The sequence below is a fragment of the Chiloscyllium plagiosum genome, unplaced genomic scaffold (genome assembly GCF_037043375.1).
Source record: "Chiloscyllium plagiosum isolate Xiang-an unplaced genomic scaffold, Cpla_swu_hap1 HiC_scaffold_29, whole genome shotgun sequence".
In the NCBI taxonomy this organism is placed as follows: domain Eukaryota; kingdom Metazoa; phylum Chordata; class Chondrichthyes; order Orectolobiformes; family Hemiscylliidae; genus Chiloscyllium; species Chiloscyllium plagiosum.
In genome coordinates, this window is record NW_028270167.1 from 637,250 (window position 1) to 658,412 (window position 21,163).

At 44.3% G+C, this 21,163-nt stretch overlaps 1 protein-coding gene across 6 annotated transcripts in view; it reads left to right on the forward strand.

The window, feature by feature from the left end:
* Positions 1–21,163, forward strand: part of tecta (tectorin alpha) — a 269,171-nt gene that overhangs the window by 206,744 nt on the left and 41,264 nt on the right. For all 6 annotated transcript variants that reach the window (XR_015751948.1, XM_087976270.1, XM_087976269.1 and 3 more), the window contains 5 exons: positions 1,330–1,919; positions 8,761–9,334; positions 11,916–12,514; positions 12,944–13,511; positions 17,557–17,756. Coding sequence is in view for 5 of the 6 variants with exons in the window: in XM_087976270.1 (XP_087832396.1) it covers positions 1,330–1,919; positions 8,761–9,334; positions 11,916–12,514; positions 12,944–13,511; positions 17,557–17,756 (2,531 nt within the window). In the remaining variant the exon portion in view is untranslated. The remainder of the gene's footprint in view (positions 1–1,329; positions 1,920–8,760; positions 9,335–11,915; positions 12,515–12,943; positions 13,512–17,556; positions 17,757–21,163) is intronic.

Consider the following 21,163-nt stretch of genomic DNA (forward strand, 5'->3'; position numbering starts at 1 on the left):
ATCCCCGTTAACACCCCTATGCCAAAAAAGGAAAAATCAAATAGAATCTTACAGGAGCGATGTCAGAGAGAGGGAGGATCAGCATGGACATGCTTCTTTGGGGCTAGCAGCTTCACAACTGCCTGCCTGCTAAAACCAACCAAACCAGAGAAAAGCTGAGCTGGAAGAACTGGCCACTCCCCTTTCATTATACAAATTAAAAAAAAACTTGAAAGCATTTTGTCTGAGGCAGTGTCTGTTAGCTATAATCAAACTGGCCCTAAAACCCATTGAAACCCAGACTTTTAGCAATCGCTGCTTTTATGACCTCTCTGGGGGAGAAAAAACATAACCTTGTTAAAGGAGCAGCATCGTCACACCGAGCAATGGAATTGCCCCATTTGTTACTCTTCATCTATAGCCAAATGGATTCTATCCTTGAACCCTTCTCTTCTAGTTGCTTTCCTCAGCCAGTACTGCCACCCCTCCTCCTTTTCTTCCTATTCTATCATTCTGAACTCTTTTTGTATCCAGGAATATTTAACAGTCTGTCATACTCTTTTTAACCAGGTCTTTCTTATTCCCATAACGTTATATTTCCACCTGATAATCTGTGCCAGTAGTTCACAATCTTATTACTATACCTGGTACCTTCACATGCACAGTAACCCTGAATTAGACTTTTATTAGTTTCTCCCTTATCCTGACCTTATCTATCAACGTACCTTTCCTTATTTGACTGCTATCTGCTTCTCCCAGTATTTTGTGTACCTTAGTGTTCCACTCTGATATTGTCTTCTGGGTCCCACACCCCTGCCAACTTAGTTTAAACCATCCCTAATAACAGATGCAAAACCTCTCATGATCATCTCAGACAATCAGTGGGACAATTTGAGTGGTTACTGTCAATTAGAAATGAAGCAAAAACTGGCTAAGCTGTGAAGGAGAGCTCCATGGAGGTGGTAGTGTCAGGACAGAGGTAGATATTGACAACAAATGTTGGAATGGGAGTTGTTTCACTGGTAGATGTTCTACTATCTTAGTTTTCAGTGATTCCAATACATAGAGGGTAAACTGTGTCGGAACTGTTTAACCTAATTCAATGTTGTAAATTATTTTGTGTATATTTCTAAACATACCTGGGATTGAGTCTAATCACCATTTGAGGTCAGGAACATTCCAAACTGTCTATCCACCCACATACCATGACACTGACAATGCAATTATTGTCTTTGGAATCCTTAGACCATCCACCACTTTTAATAAATTATAGTGGGGATATCTGGCAATCCAAATCCCCATAGGCAGAGATTATTTTACTAGGAATAACCATTTTGTTTCTTCCTTCAGCCTTACCCTGCCCAGAGCGGAGCCACTATGAGGTGTGCACCAGCAGCTGTCCGGCTTCCTGCACTGACCTGATTTCTCCCTTGTACTGTACCAGGCCCTGCACTGAGGGTTGTCAGTGTGATGCAGGTTATGTACTCAGTGGTAATGTTTGTGTTCCACTTGAAGAGTGTGGCTGTGAATTCAATGAACGATATTATTCCTTCAAAACAAAGTTCTGGGCAAATGATGACTGCACCCTACGTTGCCTGTGTGAGGGTCCCGGGGAGGTGCTGTGTATGAATGAAACTTGCTCGAAAGGAGAGTTCTGTCTTGTGGAGAATGGGATCCGAGGGTGCTATCCCAAGAGAGCAGCTGTGTGTACAGTCTCGCGCAATAACGGGCTACAAACATTTGATGGTGCTTCGTTTGATTTCCGGGATGAATATGCATACACCCTGCTCAAAATCTGTGGCTCAAACAGTTACAATCTGTCTCATTTCGAAATCAAACTAGGAAGAAAGAAAATGGTTAATGGTTCTTGGATAAAATCACTGACTATAAATTTCCCTGATCATGAAATAAAGATTGGAGACAGTGAAAACATCATCAAGGTAAGAACCTACAAAATCTCATCACAGATTCATTATTATAACGTTCTGATACACGACTTCCTTCCATTTTACAATATTACTATATTTTCAATGTTTGCAGCAGGAATCTCTAATATAACTTATCCCACACTCCTCACTGTAACACTAAACTGCTCATACCCTTTAAACGTTGATATGTAGTCTATATCCTCCATTATAACATTCTGTTATACTCTATACCCCCATCAGTAATATTGTCTGATAAATCCATCAGTAACATACTCTGATACACACCGTACCCAGCACTGTAACAATCTGGAACAATCAATCAAGCATCGTTATTCAATAGGAAGTGAATGTTGCATTGTAAGATGCTGAAGCATTTACAGTCAAGGTTATAATATATACAATAAGGAATATATCAAAGTGTTACAATGAGGGGTGAAGGATTGATCAGAATATTATACTGAGAGATCTAGGGCATATTATTATCCACACTACTCTGTGGATGAAAACAGTTCTCCTCATATCACTCCTAAGTGGCCTATCCCATATCCTTAAACTGTGACCACTGTTTTTGGATTCCCCAATCATTGGGAACATCCTTTCTGCGTATACCTTGTCTAGGCCTGTTAGAATTTTATAGGTTCCTATGAGATACCCTTTATTCTTCTAAACTCTAGTGAATATAATCCTAACTGCTCCAGTCTCTTCACACATCAATCCTGCCATCCCAGGAATCAGTCTGATAAACCTTCATTGTCCACCCTCCATAATCAGAACGTCCTTCCTTTGCTAAGGAGATCAAAACTGCACAGGTTTTCAGGTGTGATGTCATTAAGGCCACATATAATTGTAGCAAGACATCCTTATTTCTGTCGGAGAAAGTGAGGCCTGCAGATGCTGGAGATCAGAGTTGAAAAGTGTGGCGCTGGAAAGGCACAGCAGGTCAGGCAGCATCCAAGGAGCAGGAGAATCAATGTTTCAGGCATAGCTCTTCATCAGGAATATCACTACTTCTGTTTTTAATTCCTCTCACAATGAAGGCAAAAGTACCATTTGCCCTATTCATCACCTACTGAATGTATAAGGACACCCAGGTCTCATTGAACTTGCCCTTTTTCCAGTCTTTCACCATTCAGATAATAATCTGCTTTGCTGTTTATGCTCTGAGTGAACGACCTCACATTGATCCACAATATACTTCATCTGCCATGCATTTGCCCATTCACTCAACTTGTTCAAATCACCCTGAAGCATATCTTCTGCATCCTCTTCACAGCTTACCTTCCCAGCCAGTTTTATGTAGTCTGCAAACTTGCAGATATTACATTTAGTCCTTCATCTCAGTCATGATTATATATTGTGTTTCGCTGGATTCCTAGCACTGCTCCCTGCAGTATCCCACTAGTTACTGCCTACCATTCAGAAAAACACCTGTTTATTCCCACTGTTTGTTTCCTGGCTGCCAGCCAGTTCTCTATCCACGTCAGTACACTTCCCCAGTTCCACATGCTTTAATTTTATGTTAATCTTTTATGTGAGACTTCATCGAAAGCCTTCTGAAAGTACAAATAAACACCATTCCACTAGATTTGTCAATCATGGTTTTCCTTTTGTAAAATCTAGGCACAGTGGCTCAGTGGTTAGCACTACTGCCTCACAGTACCAGGGTCCCAGGTTCAATTCCAGCCTTGGTCGATGGTCTGTGTGGAGTTTGCACATTCTCCCCGTGACTGTGTGGATTTCCTCCGGGTGCTCTGGTTTCCTCCCTCAGTCACAAAGATGTGCAGGTCAGGAGAATTGGCAGGCTAAATTGCCCTTAGTGCTAGGTGCATTAGTCAGAGTGAAATGGGTCTGGGTGGGTTACTCTTCAGAGGGCTTGGTGTGGACTGGTTGGGCCGAAGGGCCAGTTTCTACACTGTAGGGAATCTAATCTAATCTAGTCATCTGGTCAATCCTGTCACTGTTCTCCAAGTGATCAGCTGTTAAATCTTTTACAATGGACTCTAGCATTTTCCCCACTACCAATGTCAGGCTGGCTGATTTTTAATTCCCAGTTTTCTCTCTACCTCCTTTTTAAACAGTGGGGTTACCCCCCAATTGATAGGTGCTGCTCCAAAATTTATAGAATCATGAAAGATGACCACCAATACATTCACTATTTCAATGCCTCTTCCTTAAGTACACTAGAATGTAGATTGTTGAGCTCTGGAGATTTATCAGCCTTTCATTACATCAGTTTCCCCAACACCATTTCCTTACTAATACTGATTTGCCTTCAATATCTCCCTCTCACTAGACCATGTGGGACTTCATTAATCTATTTTCCTCACACATTGGTGAGGCCTCTACTGGAGTACCGTGCACAGAACTGGTTGCCCTGGTACAGGAAGGATATTATTAATCTGGAGAGGGTTCAGAAAGGTTTTACCAGGATGATGATTGGAATGGTGAGTTTGATTTATAAGAATAGGCTGGGACTTTTTTTCTGAAAAATGTGTTGCTGGAAAAGCACAGCAGGTCAGGCAGCATCCAAGGAGCAGGAGAATCAACGTTTCGGGCATAAGAAGAAGGGCTTATGCCCGAAACGTCGATTCTCCTGCTCCTTGGATGCTGCCTGACCTGCTGCGCTTTTCCAGCAACACATTTTTCAGCTTTGATCTCCAGCATCTGCAGTCCTCACTTTCTCCCTGGGACTTTTTTTCACTGGAGCATAGAAGGTTGAGGGATGACCTTGTGGATAAGGTCCCTAGGGTGGGGGAGTTCAAAACTAGGGAGCATATTTTATGGTGAGCAGAGAAAGATTTAAAAGGGACATGAGGGGCAACGTTTTTTTAACATAGTGGTTTTTGTGTGGAATGAACTGCCAGAGGCAATGGTGGATGTAGATGCACTTACAACATTTAAGAGATGTTTGGATAAGTTCATGAAAAAGAAAGGTTTGGAAAGATATGGGCCAAATGCAGGAATGTGGGACTAGTTTAGTTTGGGTACATAGTTGGTGTGGACTGGTTGGACTTTGACTCTATAGCATACCTATAGAAGCTTTTACGAATAATTTTTATGTTTCCCACTAGCTTACTATGTAATCTGATTCCCCTCTTCAACAATCTCTTTATCCTCCCTTGCTGAAATCTAAATTACTCCCAATCCTCATGTCTGCTGCTCTTTTTGACCAATTTGTATGCCCTATTCTTGGATCTGATACTATCCCTAATTTCCCTTGTTAGCCAAGGCAGATCACATTTCCCATTTATATCTGTGCCAGACATGAATGAAAACATTTCTCCATGTGCTATTTAAATGTTTGTCGTTGCCATCCACCATCATCTTGCATAGTCAGCAAAGCATCGTCATTTCCTTGATTTAGATTCAGGACCCTAAATCATTGAATTGAATTGAGTCGAATTTATTGTCACGTGTAGCGAGGCACAGTGAAAAGCTTTGTCTTGTGAGCAATACAGGCAGATCACAGAGTTACCTATAAATAATAGGTGGACAGCAGCAAAAACTAAAAAATACAGGTACAAATGAATGTTAAGAGTTTGTGAGTCCATTCAGTATTCTAATAACAGTAGGGTAGAAACTGTTTCAAAACCAGTTGGTTCGTGTGTACCGGCTTCTCTACCTTCTCCCTGATGGTAGAGGTTGTAGAAAAACATTGCCAGGGTGAGATGGATCTTTGAGAATGCTGGCGGCCTTTCCTCAACAGTGGGCTTGGTAGATGGATTCTATAGATGGGAAGTTGGCCATTGTGATCGTCTGGGCTGAGTTCACTACTCTCTGTAACCAACTCCGATCTTGAATGGTACAGTTGCCATACCAGATAGTGATATATTCAGATAGAATGCTCTCGATGGCGCTCCTATAAAAGTTGGCAAGTGTATTCGCCATCTGGGACACCCGGACCAACCAACCCAACCACCCTGTAGCTCAACATTTCAATTCCCCCTCCCACTCCACCAAGGATATGCAGGTCTTTGGACTCCTCCATCGTCAGACCACAGCGAAACGACGGTTGGAGGAAGAACGCCTCATCTTCCGGCTAGGAACCCTCCAACCACAAGGGATGAACTCGGATTTCACCAGTTTCCTCATTTCCCCTCCCCCCAGCCTGTCTCAGTCAAATCCATCAAATTCAGCACCGCCTCCCTAACCTGCAATCTTCTTCCCGACCTCTCCGCCCCCACCCCAATCTGTCCTATCACCCTCACCTTGACCTTTTTCCACCTATCACATTTCCGACGCCCCTCCCCCAAGTCCGTCCTCCCTATCTTTTATCTTAGCCTGCTGGACCAACTTTCCTCATTCCTGAAGAAGGGCTAATGCCCGAAACGTCGATTCTCCTGTTCCCTAGATGCTGCCTGACCTGCTGCGCTTCTCCAGCAACACATTTCCATCTCTATTCGCCATCGTGCCAAATTTCCTCAGCTGCCTGAGGAAGAAGAAATGTTGTTGAGCCTTTGTAACCAATGCGTCCACGTGAAGAGTCCAAGAAAGCTTTTTGTTTATGACCACTCCCAGGAGCTTGACACTCTCCATTCATTCCACCTCTATGCTGTTAACGTGAAGGGGGGCATGAGTAACATCCCACCGAAAGTCAATAATGAGTTCCTTGGTTTTGCCAGCATTCTCAGCGCACCATTTTTCCAGGTCTTCCACCTCCTGTCTGTAGTCTGTTTCTTCGCCATTTGAGATTCGACCGACTATGGTGGTGTCATCAGTGAACGTGTAAATGGCATTAGTCTGGTCAACTATGTCATTTTCCATCTTAATGAGGAATTCTATCATATTATGGTCACTCTTTCCTAAGGGGCCTCACACAGCTAGATTGCCAATTATTTCATTTTCATTATGTAATACCAAGTTTAGGATGGCCTGTTTTCGAGTTGGTTTCCCATGGATTTGAGTGCAGTTAACTGTTTCAGTCTATAATGTCAACTTGGCAGAGATGGGGGAAAGACGAGTCAGTGGAATGTGGTAATGTCATTGAAATAGAGGCCCAGGCTGCTAATACGCAGCATTGATACAAATCTTAGCTATTATCTAATGGAATTTAAATTCAGTTAAATATCTGGGATTTGTCTCAGTAATTGTAACCATGAAACAATTATTATAAAAACACACCTAATGTCCTTTAGGGAAGAAATCCTGCCATCCTCATCTGGTGACCTACAGGTGACTCCAGACTCTCAGCAATGTGACTGACTGTTAACTACCTTCAGAAATGGACAAGCAAGAAGATAAAACTTTGGAGAATTGTAAACTGTGAGGAGGACAGTGTAGAACATCAAAAGGTGAAATGTGGTGGTAGTATTCCTAACTTTGAACCAGGATGCCTGGATTGAAGTCCCGCTGTCCCAGCGGTGTGTAATGACATCCCTGAACAAGTTGGTTCGGAAGTAGTCTTTAGAACATGAAAAGGACATTGGCTAGTTGGTGAAGTGGGGGATTAGACAGCGGATGAGGTTCAAGTGTGAGGTGAAACACTTTGGTACAAGGAACATGGAGAGGCAGTACAAAATAAAGAGTACTATTCGTAAAGGTGTGCAGGAGCAGAGAGACCTGTATGTATAAGGACACAAATTGTTAAGGATGTCAGGACAGGTAGAGAGCTGTTACTAAAGCATTAGTATTCTAGCCTTCATTAAAAGGTCCCTAGAGGTTATGATGAACTTATAGGACACTGGTCAGACCACTGCAATGGACAGCTGTAACTAACAACCGGAAGCGGCAGATTCAAACCACTACAAATGCCGGAGGAAAGATCACAGAAGCGCTTCACAGGAGGCTCCCAAGCACTGAGGATGTCACCTAGACAGGGAACGAAACGTCTGCAACACAAATTCCCAGCTCGGCGAACAGAACCACGACAATGAGCACCCGAGCTACAAATCTTCTCACAAACTTTGAACACTGGTCAGACTTCAGATGGAGTGTTATGTACAGTGAAGTCAGATGTGAATCATTGGAGAAAGTGGCAAGAACGGTTCAGGGATGAAAAGCTTGAGGAAAGGTTGCAGAAATCGGGATTGTTTTACTTGGCGAGCAATAAATAAGACAAGATTAGAGAGAAGTTTTCAAAATCATGAAGGACTTGGATAGAGTGCATTAGGAGAAACTGTTCCCACTTGTAAATGAGTCAAGAACCAAAAGGCACAGTTTTCAAGTATTTTTGCAAAAGAATCGTGAAATCCCTACAGCCATCCAGCCCGTCAAGTCCACACCAACTCCAAACAGCATCCCACGTGAACCCAACTCCCCGACCTACCCCATTCCCTGTAACTCTTCATTTGCCATGGCCAATCCACCTGACCTGTACATCTTTGGACTGTGGGAGGAAACCCCGGAGCACCCGCTGGAAACCCACACAGACACGGGGCGAATGTGCAAACCCCATACAGACAATTGCCTGAGGCTAGAATCCAACTGGAGTCCCCAGTGCTGTGAGGCAGCACTGCTAGCCACTGTGCAAATGGAAGGTGAGAGGGGAAAAACCTTTTAACTCAATGAATTTGCTGCCTGGTAATGTGGTGGAGGCAAGTCCAACTGAGGCTGGCAAGGGTGTATTGGTTGAGTATTTGGATAGAAATAATGTGCAGGCTAATGGGGAAAAGAACAGGTGATTGGCACTAAGTTCAAAATGCTTAAAAACCCGGTACAATTGGACCAATTGCTTTCTTTTGCATCACAACAATTTGGTGATCCTGTGAAGTCACTCACTCCCGGGGCAATAAGGGATGGACAATAAAACTGGCTTTGCAAGTGATAGTCTCATGTTGTGAATGAATTAAAAAAAAAATCCCTCTGAGTTCCATTTTACTGGATGAAGTAGGAACTAATTTTGTCTTGTTTATAGGTGAATGCCTTTGCGATTTCTTTGCCATTTATGCATTCATCTGGAAAACTGAAGATCTACAGAAATGGAAATGATACCACGGTGGAATTAGACAACAGTTTCCAAATCCTTTATTCAAGTGAGGATCGTGTGAATTTAACACTGTCCACTGCCTATTACAACCACACCTGTGGACTATGTGGATACTTTAATGGTAATCCCACAGATGACTTCCGTAAAGCCAATGGAAAGGTGACAGAAAACGCTGCAGAATTTGTGGATAATTGGAAGACATTTGCTGACGATATGACATGCAATGGCCAGTGTGAGGAGCTATACACCGTGTGTACAAATGAGGATTTAATTTTGTATCAAGGGATCTCGCTATGTGGCATAATCAATGATCCCCATAACAGCTCCTTCCTCAATTGTCATGAAGTTGTCAATCCTTCTCCCTTTTTCAGAAGTTGCCTCTATTCCATGTGTTTAAATGGCGGGAACATAACATCTCTTTGCAGCTCCCTGCAGGCCTATGCAGATGCTTGCATTGGTGCCAAGGTCACACAAACTAACTGGAGAAGCAGCACATTTTGCCGTAAGTTATTGAGTAAAGTGGGTATTCAGTGTTTGTAGTAGTCTATCATCCCACAACAGCCAGTGCCTGTAGTTTCGAGCATGTATAAATTAATTTAGTGAATTTACATAGCAGCCTGTGTAAGTCAATCATTCCCTTATGTAGGTACGGAAACGAAAACTGAGCACAATGCTCTACAATGTCTTTACAATGTTCTATTTAATTTCTCAATGACACCTGTTTAATTGCAACAGTACTTGCTCACTGTATATTCAAACTTCCTTACAACAAAGGGCAGCACAGCACTGTCCTCTCTTCCACGTGTTTGTTAGCTTTATTATTATTTCCCATTCTCTTCAAAATGTCAAACAAATGATTACTGACAGATGTAGGGCAACTCAGGTTGAATTCGTTGGGAAGATGATATTAATTGGCCCTCTGGTGGTAACTTTGCCACTGTTTACGTGACACAAAGGAGTAGTATTAAATCCATAAAAATTGGGAGGCTATTCAATCCCTCAAGCCTGCTCTATCAATTGTTTCATGACTGATTTACACCTCAAATCTATTGACCAGCTTGTGTCCCAGATCCCAACGAGCTACCAGGATCAATCAGGTATTGTCAGTTGAACAAGTTCCATTGAGAATGTTTGTTTGTGAAGACTAAGCAGAGGCTGATTCTTCAGAGCTGTTCTTTGACCCTCACCTGGTACTTGGGATGGATTGTCCCACATTCTCACAGGGATCGGTTTTCCTAGTGCCTTAGTGAGTTTTGATAAGAGATTCAACACTGGGGCATCACTGCCAAGCAATGTTGACCAATGTGCAGAGGGATTCTACCTCCCTCATCCATAACTTTCTAGAGTCACAGAGTTATGCAGCATGGAAACAGATCCTTTGGTACAACTAAGTTTCCGTACTAGTCCCATTTGTCTGCATTTGGCCCATATCCTTCTAAACCTTTTCCTATTCATGTACCTGTCCAAATGGCTTTGAAATATTGTAACTACCTGCAGCTACCATTTCCCCAAGCAGTTCATTTCACACACAGACCACCCTCTGTGTGAAAAAGTTGCCCCTCAGATCCCTTCTAAATCTTTCTCCTCTCACTTTAAAATTACACCCTCTCAGTTAGAACTCCCCGACCCCAGGGAAAAGACCTGGTATTCACTTTATCTATGCCTCTCATGATTTTATAAACCTCTAAGATCACCCTTCAGCCTCCTATGCTCCAATGAAAAAAGTCTCAACTTATCCAGCCTATCCTTGTAATGCAAACCCTCCAGTCCAGGTAAAATTCTTGTGAATCTTTTCCAAACCATCTCCAATTTAATAATGTCCTTCCTATAGCAGGGCAACCAGAACTGCACATAGTACTCCAAAAGTGGCCTCACCAATGTGCTATATAACCTCAACATAAAGTCCCAACTCCTACACTCAGTGGTCTGACCAATGAAACAAGCATGCCAAGTGACTTCTGTACCACACTGTTTGCCTGTGGGATGGAACATTCAATGAACTATGTACTTGAACTCCTAGGTCTCTCTGTTCTATGACATTCCCCAGGGCCCTATCATTAACTGCCCTTGTTTGTTTTAGCAAAATGCAATATCTCGCCAAACCCTATTGACCACTCCTCAGTCCATTGGCTGAATTGTTCAAGATCCCTAAGATAACCTTCCTCACTGTTTGCGATACCACAAATTTTGCTGTCATCAACAACCTTCTAAACCACAAATGTGCCTTCTAAATTCTCATCCAAATCATTAGTATAAATGACAAGCAACAGTGAACCCAGCACCGATCCCTGCTGAATACCACTGGTCACACCTCCCATCTCAAAAACCCATCACACCACCCTCTGTCTCCTACCATCAAGTTAATTTTGTATCCAATTGGCAAGCTCTCCCTTAATCTAACTTTACTAACCAGTCTACCATGTGGAGCCCTTGTTAAAGGCCTTACTAAAGTCCATGCAGACAACATCTTCTACTTTGCACTCATCTATCTTCTTGGGTAAAATACTCAAAAAGCTCAAATCAAGTTTGAGGGACATGATCTCCCATGTACAAAGCCACGCTGGCTATCCCGAATCAGTCCTTGCCTTTCCAAGTGTATGTAAATTTATTCTGTCTTTCAGAGTCCCTTTCAATAACTTATCCAGCACTAACATCAGACTTGTTGGTTTATGGTTCCCAGGCTTCTCTTTGCAGTCTTTATTAAATAATGGCATAACATTAGCCACCTTCTAGTCTTCTGGTACTTCACCTGTGGTTGTCAATGATACAAATATCTCTGCCCCAGGCCCTGCAATTTCCTCCCTCGCTTCTTACAACGACCTGGGTTACACTTGACCATATCCCAGATATTTATCGATTTGTATGCTTTTTAACACCTCCGGCACCTGGTCTTTTGTAATCAAGGTCAACTTTGGGATTTCTGAGTTCATGTAACTTGGCCCAGAATGGTGTAGGATTTTGGGGTCTGTGACAAGGGGCCAGTTTCCAGTAAATGGAGATTCTTGTAAAGAACAGTCGAGTGACCAAGACTAAAGACAGCTAAAACCTTTCCTCTTTAACCTTTTGCTCTCTTTTTCCATTAGCTCTTCCGTGTCCTGACCACAGCCACTTTGCCGAATGCACCTCCGCCTGTCCAATGACTTGTGTCTCCCTGGAGCAGGATGTGGAGTGTACGCTGCCTTGTGTGGAAGGCTGTCAGTGTGACCAGGGTTTTGTCCTGAAAGATGGTCATTGTATTCCAAAGAGCCACTGTGGCTGTGTCTACGAAGGTTTGGAGGTCAGGACCAATGAGACTTTCTGGTTGGACAGAGACTGTCAAACTCGCTGCTACTGCAATGGTTCTGACAATGCGGTTTATTGTGAGAGCGCCTCCTGCCGTCTCGATGAATTTTGCTCCGAAGGAGCTGACCTGTTTTCCTGCCTTCCCCGCACAGAGGCTGTTTGCATCGTGTCTGGCTACAGCCACTTGTACACCTTTGACACTCTGGCCTATGATCTGCAAAGTACCTGCTCCCACATCATCAGCACCGTGTCTGCCAGTTCCCCACATCTGCCCCACTTCCTGGTCCAAGCTGAGAATGAAGACCGCAATACGTCATTGGCTCTATGGCTTCACCAAGTCGAGGTGAAGGTGTATGGCTACAATATCAGCGCTTCCAAAGCCTACAAACACACAGTGATGGTGAGCGAGGGCTAGGCAAGGGAGAGGGGCTGAGTCCCAGGTCTGTGAGGCTCTCCAAAACGAGGGCAGTAAATATAAGGTACTACTCGGGAAATGAGGCTTCCCCCTACCCATCATTTAACATTTCCAGGGAATTGGCTAACCTTTGGGGGAATACCAAGCACATTACTGTCTTATTGGTTCACAGGTTGTGGGCATTTATTGCCAGGAGGGGTGGTAAGCTGACAAGGTGCCCATAGAAACCAACCAGATCATTGAGTAGCCCAGCAGATGGATTTAACTAGGAGAGGATATGGGATCCCTCCAGAGGGTGGGGTCTGAAGCCCTAAGGGGGCATCACAGGAGCCAGTAGGCATTACCAATCCTGATCACTATCTGCCTCCAATCTGCCCTATTGATCATTAACTGGAGAAAGTTTTCCTTCTGCAGGTAAACAATGAACGGGTTAATCTGCCCCTCAGACTGGGTCATGGCGAGGTCAATCTCTACTCGTTTGGGCTCTTCTTGATTCTGGAAACAGATTTTGGGCTCAGGGTGATTTATGACTGGAACATGTTCCTAACAGTGACAGTCCCCAGGATCTTCTTCAACCTCACGCGGGGTCTGTGTGGCCAGTTCAATGGAGATCCGGCTGATGATCTTGAGACTCCTGATGGCGAGATCGTGGCTGATCTGCTGGAGTTTGCTGAGAGCTGGATGGTGGCGAGGACTGCGTTTTGTGAGCTGGGCTGTCACCGGGTTTGCCCCTCGTGTGAGCAGGTACTCAATCTCCCTGTGGACGTGCTGCAGCTCTGTGCCCTCATTGTGTCCAAGGACAATGTCTTCAGCCACTGTCACGCGAAGGTGAATCCCACTTTCTTTTACCACAATTGCATTTTCGACTCGTGCATCGATCGTGGAGACCGTCAAACTGCCTGTAACTGGCTTCAGAACTACGGCAGTAGCTGCCAGGCACAGGGAGTTGTTCTGCCCAGCTGGAGAAACCTGACCATGTGCAGTAAGTCTCAGAGACACCGTCACCTTCTTACATTCCTGGCTACGAAACTCTTTCACCTCACTGAGTGAGGGCTTGTTTGCAGACTGGTTATCAATATTCATTCACACTGCCCTCTCCGACTGAGGAACCCACTCACTGCAGGTGTTTGAGCCTCCTGACAAGATCCTTCTGGGGAATCCCTTTTGTTCATGAGGGACCTTGTCTCATATTGATTGAGGATCCAACTATTGGGTTAGGTTAGTTCTAGGCAAAAGTGAGGACTGCAGATGCTGGAAACGAGAGTTTAGATCAGAGTGGTGCTGGAAAAGCACAGCAGGCCAGGCAGCATCTGAGGAGCAGGAAAATCGACATTTCGGGCAAAAGTCCATTCCTGATGAAGGGCATTTGTCCCCCTATTCCCGATGAAGGGCTTTTGCCCGAAACGTCAAAATGCTGCCTGTTGTAGTTCTGCCTTCCCGCCTATTGGGCACTCTGACAGTTAGTGTTTTGGATTGAAGCCACTGGGTTACAAAATTTCCTTGCTGTTTCTCATTTTTTCTCTGCACCATACCAGAATCAGAGTAGATATTGCACAAAAGGAGACCATTCAGCCCATTACGCCTGTGCTGTTTCTCCCCAAGAGCTAAAGGGCTAGTCCCATTTCCTCATCTTTTTCCTCAAAACTTGCAATTCCTCTCTCTTAAGATAAATATTAAGTCCCCTTTTGAAAGTCTTGATTGAACCTTCCCCCAAGATCCTCAGGCTACACTCCAGCTGTAAATAACTTGCTGTGAATCATGGAGATACCATGAAGGAAGCCAGGCCTGCACCACATCTATTGACTAATCGGGCTGTGAGCCAGGCCTGCACCACATCTATTGCCTAATCCGGCTGTGAAAACGCTCTCCCTCACATTGACAAAGGCACATTCAGTCTGATTCTTAGCCCCTCTGTCAATGCAAACACTTTCTCCTAATTGTTGTGGTTCTGTTCGCCGAGCTGGGAATTTGTGTTGCAGACGTTTCGTCCCCTGTCTAGGTGACATCCTCAGTGCTTGAGAGCCTCCTGTGAAGCGCTTCTGTGATCTTTCCTCCGCCATTTGTAGTGGTTTGAATCTGCCGCTTCCGGTTGTCAGTTCCAGCTGTCCATTGCAGTGGCCGGTATATTGGGTCAGGTCAATGTGCTTATTGATTGAATCTGTGGATGAGTTCCATGCCTCTAGGAATTCCCTGGCTGTTCTCTGTTTGGCTTGTCCTATAATAGTAGTGTTGTCCCAGTTGAAGTCATGTTGCTTGTCATCTGCGTATGTGGCTACTAAGGATAGCTGGTCGTGTCGTTTCGTGGCTAGCTGGTGTTCATGGATGCAGATCGTTAGCTGTGTTCCTGTTTGTCCTATGTAGTGTTTTGTGCAGTCCTTGCATGGGATTTTGTACACTACATTGGATTTGCTCATGCTGGGTATCGGGTCCTTCGTTCTGGTGAGTTGTTGTCTGAGAGTGGCTGTTGGTTTGTGTGCTGTTATGAGTCCTAATGGTCGCAGTAGTCTGGCTGTCAGTTCCACCCCAACACACACAAAAGAAGTTGCATCAAGACACTATTCAAAAGGGCCATAACACACTGCAGTACACCAGAACTGCAAAAAGAGGAAGAAGAACACCTATACAATGCATTTGCCAAAAACGGATACTTGCGCAGTTTCATCAACAGATGCCTAAGGGAAAGACAACGGAACGAGGACATGCCGCAACCCAAAGGACTAGCCACACTACCATACATCAAGAGCATTTCCGAACTGACAGCCAGACTACTGCGACCACTAGAACTCATAACAGCACACAAACCAACAGCCATTCTCAGACAACAACTCACCAGAATGAAGGATCCGATACCCAGCATGAGCAAAACCAATGTAGTGTACAAAATCCCATGCAAGGACTGCACAAAACACTACATAGGACAAACAGGAAGACAGCTAATGATCCGCATCCATGAACACCAACTAGCCACGAAACAACATGACCAGCTATCCTTAGTAGCCACACACGCAGATGACAAGCAACATGAATTCGATTTGGACAACACTACTATTATAGGACAAGCCAAACAGAGAACAGCCAGGGAATTCCTAGAGGCATGGCACTCATCCACAGATTCAATCAATAAGCACATCGACCTGACCCAATATACCGGCCACTGCAATGGACAGCTGGAACTGACAACCGGAAGCGGCAGATTCAAACCACTGCAAATGGCGGAGGAAAGATCACAGAAGCGCTTCACAGGAGGCTCCCAAGCACTGAGGATGTCACCTAGACAGGGGACGAAATGTCTGCAACACAAATTGCCACCTCGGCGAACAGAACCACAACAACGAGCACCCGAGCTACAAATCTTCTCACAAACTTTAAACTTTCTCCTAATCAATACTGTCCAGACTCTAATAAACATCCTCTAAAGAGAACAGTCTCAACTTCACCAATGTGACCTCCTGACTCATTCAGGGACTTATCTTGCAAAATTCCCTGCACTTGATATAATGTTATTGCCTCCTTCCTCACCCAGAACTGGGCACAATTTTCCCATTGAAGCTGAATGAGTGTTTTATGAAAGCTCCCTCTTCCTGCTTCTTTATGAAGCCTGTGATCCTATATGTCCTTAACTGCTTTTTAAACCTTCATTTTACCACATTCAATAAATTATATTAATATATCCCACACTCCTCTGTTCCTGCATCCTCTTTATGTAGCTGTTCCTTGTGTTTCTTCCCAAAATGAATTGTTTCACATTTTTCTTGCATTATGTGATGTCTTGCAATTTATCTTTCTCTTCATGGTTCATAATACTTTCAAGTTTCATTTTGCAAATTTGGAGTTTTACCTGTGTGATGAAGGTATAGCAAGTGGTCCCAATACCAATCTCTACAGAATTCAGCTGTATACCTTCCTTCAATTAAACAAGCAACTGTTCATTGGTTCTGTTTCCTGCCACTTATCAAACGTGCTGCACTACCTCTTTTGTTTTCTGGGATTTAATTTCGCCGGCAGGTCTGTTCATGCAGCACCTTTTCAAGTGCTTTTTTGGAAGTCCTTGCATGCATTTAGAAAATGGGATAGTAGGTGCAGTCTTGATCAATGCTGTTACTGGGCCTTTTTTCTGTACACTGAGATTTGGTGAGGAAAAGCATTCTCTGAGTTGTTGGTCAAGGTTATTCATAGTTAAAAATCACACAACACCAGGTTATAGTCCAGCAGGTTTAATTGGAAGCACACTTACTTTCAGAGTGCCGCTCCTTCATCAGATGGTTCAACCACCTGATGAAGGAGCGACGCTCCGAAAGCTAGTGCTTCCAATTAAACCTGCTGGACTATAACCTGGTGTTGTGTGATTTTTAACTTTGTACACCCCAGTCCAACACCAGCATCTCCAAATCAAGGTTATTCATTGTTGTTAAACTGATTGAAGGGACCTTTATTCTATTGCTACATTGATATAAACACAAGATGCAGTTGTCAGGATTGGAATTTATTCTAGGTAAATGTTACTCTGCAATAACACTGCATAAATGGTTTATTTTGTATTATTTTGGTGATTACTGTAATATATTATTGATCTTTTTGAGTTAGGATAAGAGCAAATGTGTACAACTTGGGATTATTTTCCTTTTTTCCATTGGCTGGACCTTGTGCTGAATTTGATAGGGTTAGGAAGTCGCTTAATGGGATACTTGGCAGCCTTTATTGTCATCAAAAGTAACCAAATTTAACCATTTTATGTTAATTTATAATTAATGAGCTTGGTCTGGATCTTGGAAAATAGTTCTTCAAACTTTCAACTAGAGACTTTATTCTTATTGGCATCAGTCTGTTTCAAGTGATCAATTAATAAAAATGTGAGGCATTTGAATCCTGGTATGGGCCACATTTAACAAAGTTACATATTTGCTTCAGAGGAGGCAGAGACGAATGGAACCAATTCAGAGACAATTAAATTAATGGAATGCAAATGGTAAATTTATAAAATGAATTTATTTTTAGTAAATAATTTGCATTTGCTCTTCTTCCTATAGTGATCAACTGTCCTGCGAACAGTCACTACGAGAGCTGTATGTCTGTGTGCCAGCCAGGGTGTGGCACCTCCAAGACCCATGAGGACTGCAGTAGTTATTGTATGGAGGGCTGTCAGTGTAATGATGGCTTCCTGCTCAATGGCAGAATGTGCATCCTGCCCCAGGACTGTGGATGTGTGGCAGATGATAATTACTATGAGGTATGTCAGAAAATTCTTCTGAAGCTGGATCTTTGCAGACTTTGATAAGATTTTCTGAGAGAAACTGTTTTACCTGTTGGGATGTCCAGAACAAGGATGGAACCTTCTAATTCATGCCAGGAATGACTAAGGAATAATTTCTTCACACAATGTGCAGGGAAAATCTGAAACTCTCGCTCAAAAGCTGTTGAAGCCAGAGGTCAAAAATAATTTCAAATCTGAGATTGAATGCTTGTTGTTAGACAAAGGTTTTGAGAGATACAGAACCAAGGTAGGTTCAAAACTTGAGATTTAGATCAACTATGGCCGAATTAAAAGCAGCAGCAAACTCAAGGGACTGAAAGATTTTCCCAAGGCTGGTTTTATGAAGCTTCATGATATATTGTTATTTGGAAACTTGGGTTTGAAAGTGGACGGAAACAAGTGGAGCAATCTCGAAGAACTTGAATGGCGTACTTCTGCACCATATTTCTATGTACTGCTTTAAGTTTGGTTTGTATTGTTATATTATGTTAAGAGTTTAATTTTAGATTTGCTCTGTGAATAATGACATGGTACCTGAAGTTTGTTGATACATGCAGTTTTAATAAGGTTTACCAGATTTGGAGTAATACTTGAGGTGAGCAGTTCATTGCATTAAAAACAAGGGAGAAGAGAAAAGACTGCCTTTGCCTAGTGACAGGAATCCAATATACAGAAACACAAACCATCCAGAATGTCAAGCAGTGTATGCAGATTGAGTCAGAGAGGGCTGCTAGTTTCAACAGTCAGGGTTGGGGAACAAGTCCTGAGTAGCTGAAGAAGGAACTTTAAAATGGAGTCGAAGAATGTGGTGCTAGAAAAACACAGCTAGCCAGGAAGCATCCGAGGAGCAGGAGAATGGACGTTTCGAGCATAAGCCCTTCAGCAGCAAGCAGGAGGGGCTGAGAGATAAATGGGAGGGGGGGTGGGGCTGGGGGAAGGTAATTGGGAAGGTGATAGGGTGGATCGAATAGGTGGAAGGAAGTGGACAGGTCGAGGGCGGTGCTGAATTGGAAGGTTGGATCTCAGATAAGGTAGGGGGAGGGGAAATGAGGAAACTGGTGAAATCCACATTGATCATGTGTGGTTGGAGGATCCCAAGGTGGAATACGAGACATTCTTCCTCCAGAAGTCAGGTGGCTAGAGTTTGGCAGTGGAGGAGGCCCAGGACTTGCATGTTCTTGGCGGAGTTGGAGGGGAAGTTGAAGTGTTCAGCCACAGGGCATTGGCATCCTGCCTCCCCAAAAGTTGAGGAGACCACATCGAGAGCAATGGATATAGTAGATGATGTGCGTGGAATTACAGGTTAATCTCTGTCAGATCTGGAAGGATCTTTTGGGGCCTTGGATGAAGGTGAGGGGGGGGGAGGGGGGGAGGTGTGGTTGCAGGTTTTGCATTTCTTGTGTGGCAGGGGAAGGTGATGAGAGTGGAGGGTTGGTTGGTGGGGGGCATGGACCTGACAAGGGAGTGGCAGAGGGAATGGATTCACTGGAACACTGATAAGGGTGGTGAGGGAAACATATCTCTCGTGGTTGGGTCTGTTTGTAGGTGGCGGAGGATGATGCAATGTACCCCGAGGTTGGTGGGGTGGAAGGTGAGGACCCGGGGGGAGGATTCTGCCTTTGTTGTGATTGGGAGGGTGGGGTTTGAGGGCGGAAGTGTGGGATGTGGAGGAGATGCGCTGGAGGGCATCACTGACCTGAGGGATCCTTCAGCGCATCTCCTCCACTTCCCGCACCTCTCCCCACGAACCCCACCCGTCCCCTCGAACCCCACCCCTCCAATCGCAACAAGGACAGAAACCTCCTGGTCCTTGCCTTCCACCACACCAACCTCCGGATACATCGCATTATCCTCCACCATTTCCGCCACCTACAAACAGACCTCACCCATATCTGCATTCCGGAGAATCATTCCCTCCGCCACTCCCTTATCAGGTCCACGCCCCCCACCAACCCACCCTCCACTTTTAGCACCTTCCCCGTCACTGCAAGAAATGCAAAACCTGTACCCACACCTTCCCCCTCACCTTCGTCCAAGGCCTCAAAGGATCCTTACACATCCGACAGAGATTTACCTGCACTTCCACACACATCATCTATTGTGTCCGTTGCTCCCGATTGTGGTCTCTTCTACATAGGGGAGACAGGACACCAATCTGCAGAATGTTTCAGAGAACATCTCTGGGACACTCGCACTAAACAACACCGCCGCCCTGTGGCCGAACACTTTAACTCCTCCTCCTGCTCCACCAAGGACATGCAAGTCCTAGGCTTCCTCCACTACCAAACTCTAACAAAGAACCAAGAAAATTTACAGCCCAGAAATAGACCCTTCCGTCCTCCAAACCTGAGCCGATCCAAATGTACTGTCCAAACTTGTCGTCCAATTCCTAAGCATCTGTATCCCTCTGCTCCCCACCTACTCATGCACCTGTCCAGACGCACCTTAAATGAATCTACCGTGTCTGCCTCTACCACCTCTGCTGGCAACGCATTCCAAACGCCCACAACCCTGTGTGTGAAGTACTTGCTGCGTGTATCCCCCTTAAACTTTCCACCTCTCACCTTGAAAGCGTGACCTCTTGTTATTGAATCCTTCACCCTGGGAAAAAGCTTGTCTCTATCCATCCTGTCTATAACCTTCATGATTTTGTAAACCTCAATCAGGTCCCCCCTCAATCTCCTTTTTTCTAATGGAAATAAACCTAACCTACTCCACCTCTCTTCGTAGCTAGCACCTTCCATACCAGGCAACATCCTCGTAAACCTTCTCTGCACCCTCTCCAAAGCATCCACATCCTTTTGGTAATGTGGTGACCAGAACTGTACCCAGTGTTCTAACTGCGGCCGAATCAAAGTATTGTACTTATTTAACATGACCGACCAGCTCTTATACTCAGTACCCCGTCCAATGAAGGCAAGCATACTATATGCCTTCTTGACCACTCTATCCACTTGTGCAGTCACCTTCAGGGTACAATGGACCTGCACTCCCAGATCTCTCTGCTCATCACCTTTTCCCAAGGTTCTTCCGTTTACAGTATAGTTCGCTTTAGAATTAGGCTTCCCAAAATGCATCACCTCGCATTTGCCTGGATTGAACTCCATCTGCCACTTCTCCGTCCAACTCTCCAGTCTATCTATATTCTCCAGTACTCTTTGATAGTCCCCTATGCTTCCTGCTACTCCACCAATCTGCATGTCATCTGCACCACCCATAATCACCCGATGCCTGGAGGAAGAACGCCACCTTGCCACCCTAAAACCACAAGGGTTGAATGTGGATTTCACCAGTTTCCTCACTTACCCTCCCCCATCTTATCCCAGATCGAATCTTCCAACTCGGCACCACCCCTTTAAATGTCCTACCTGTCCATCTTCCTT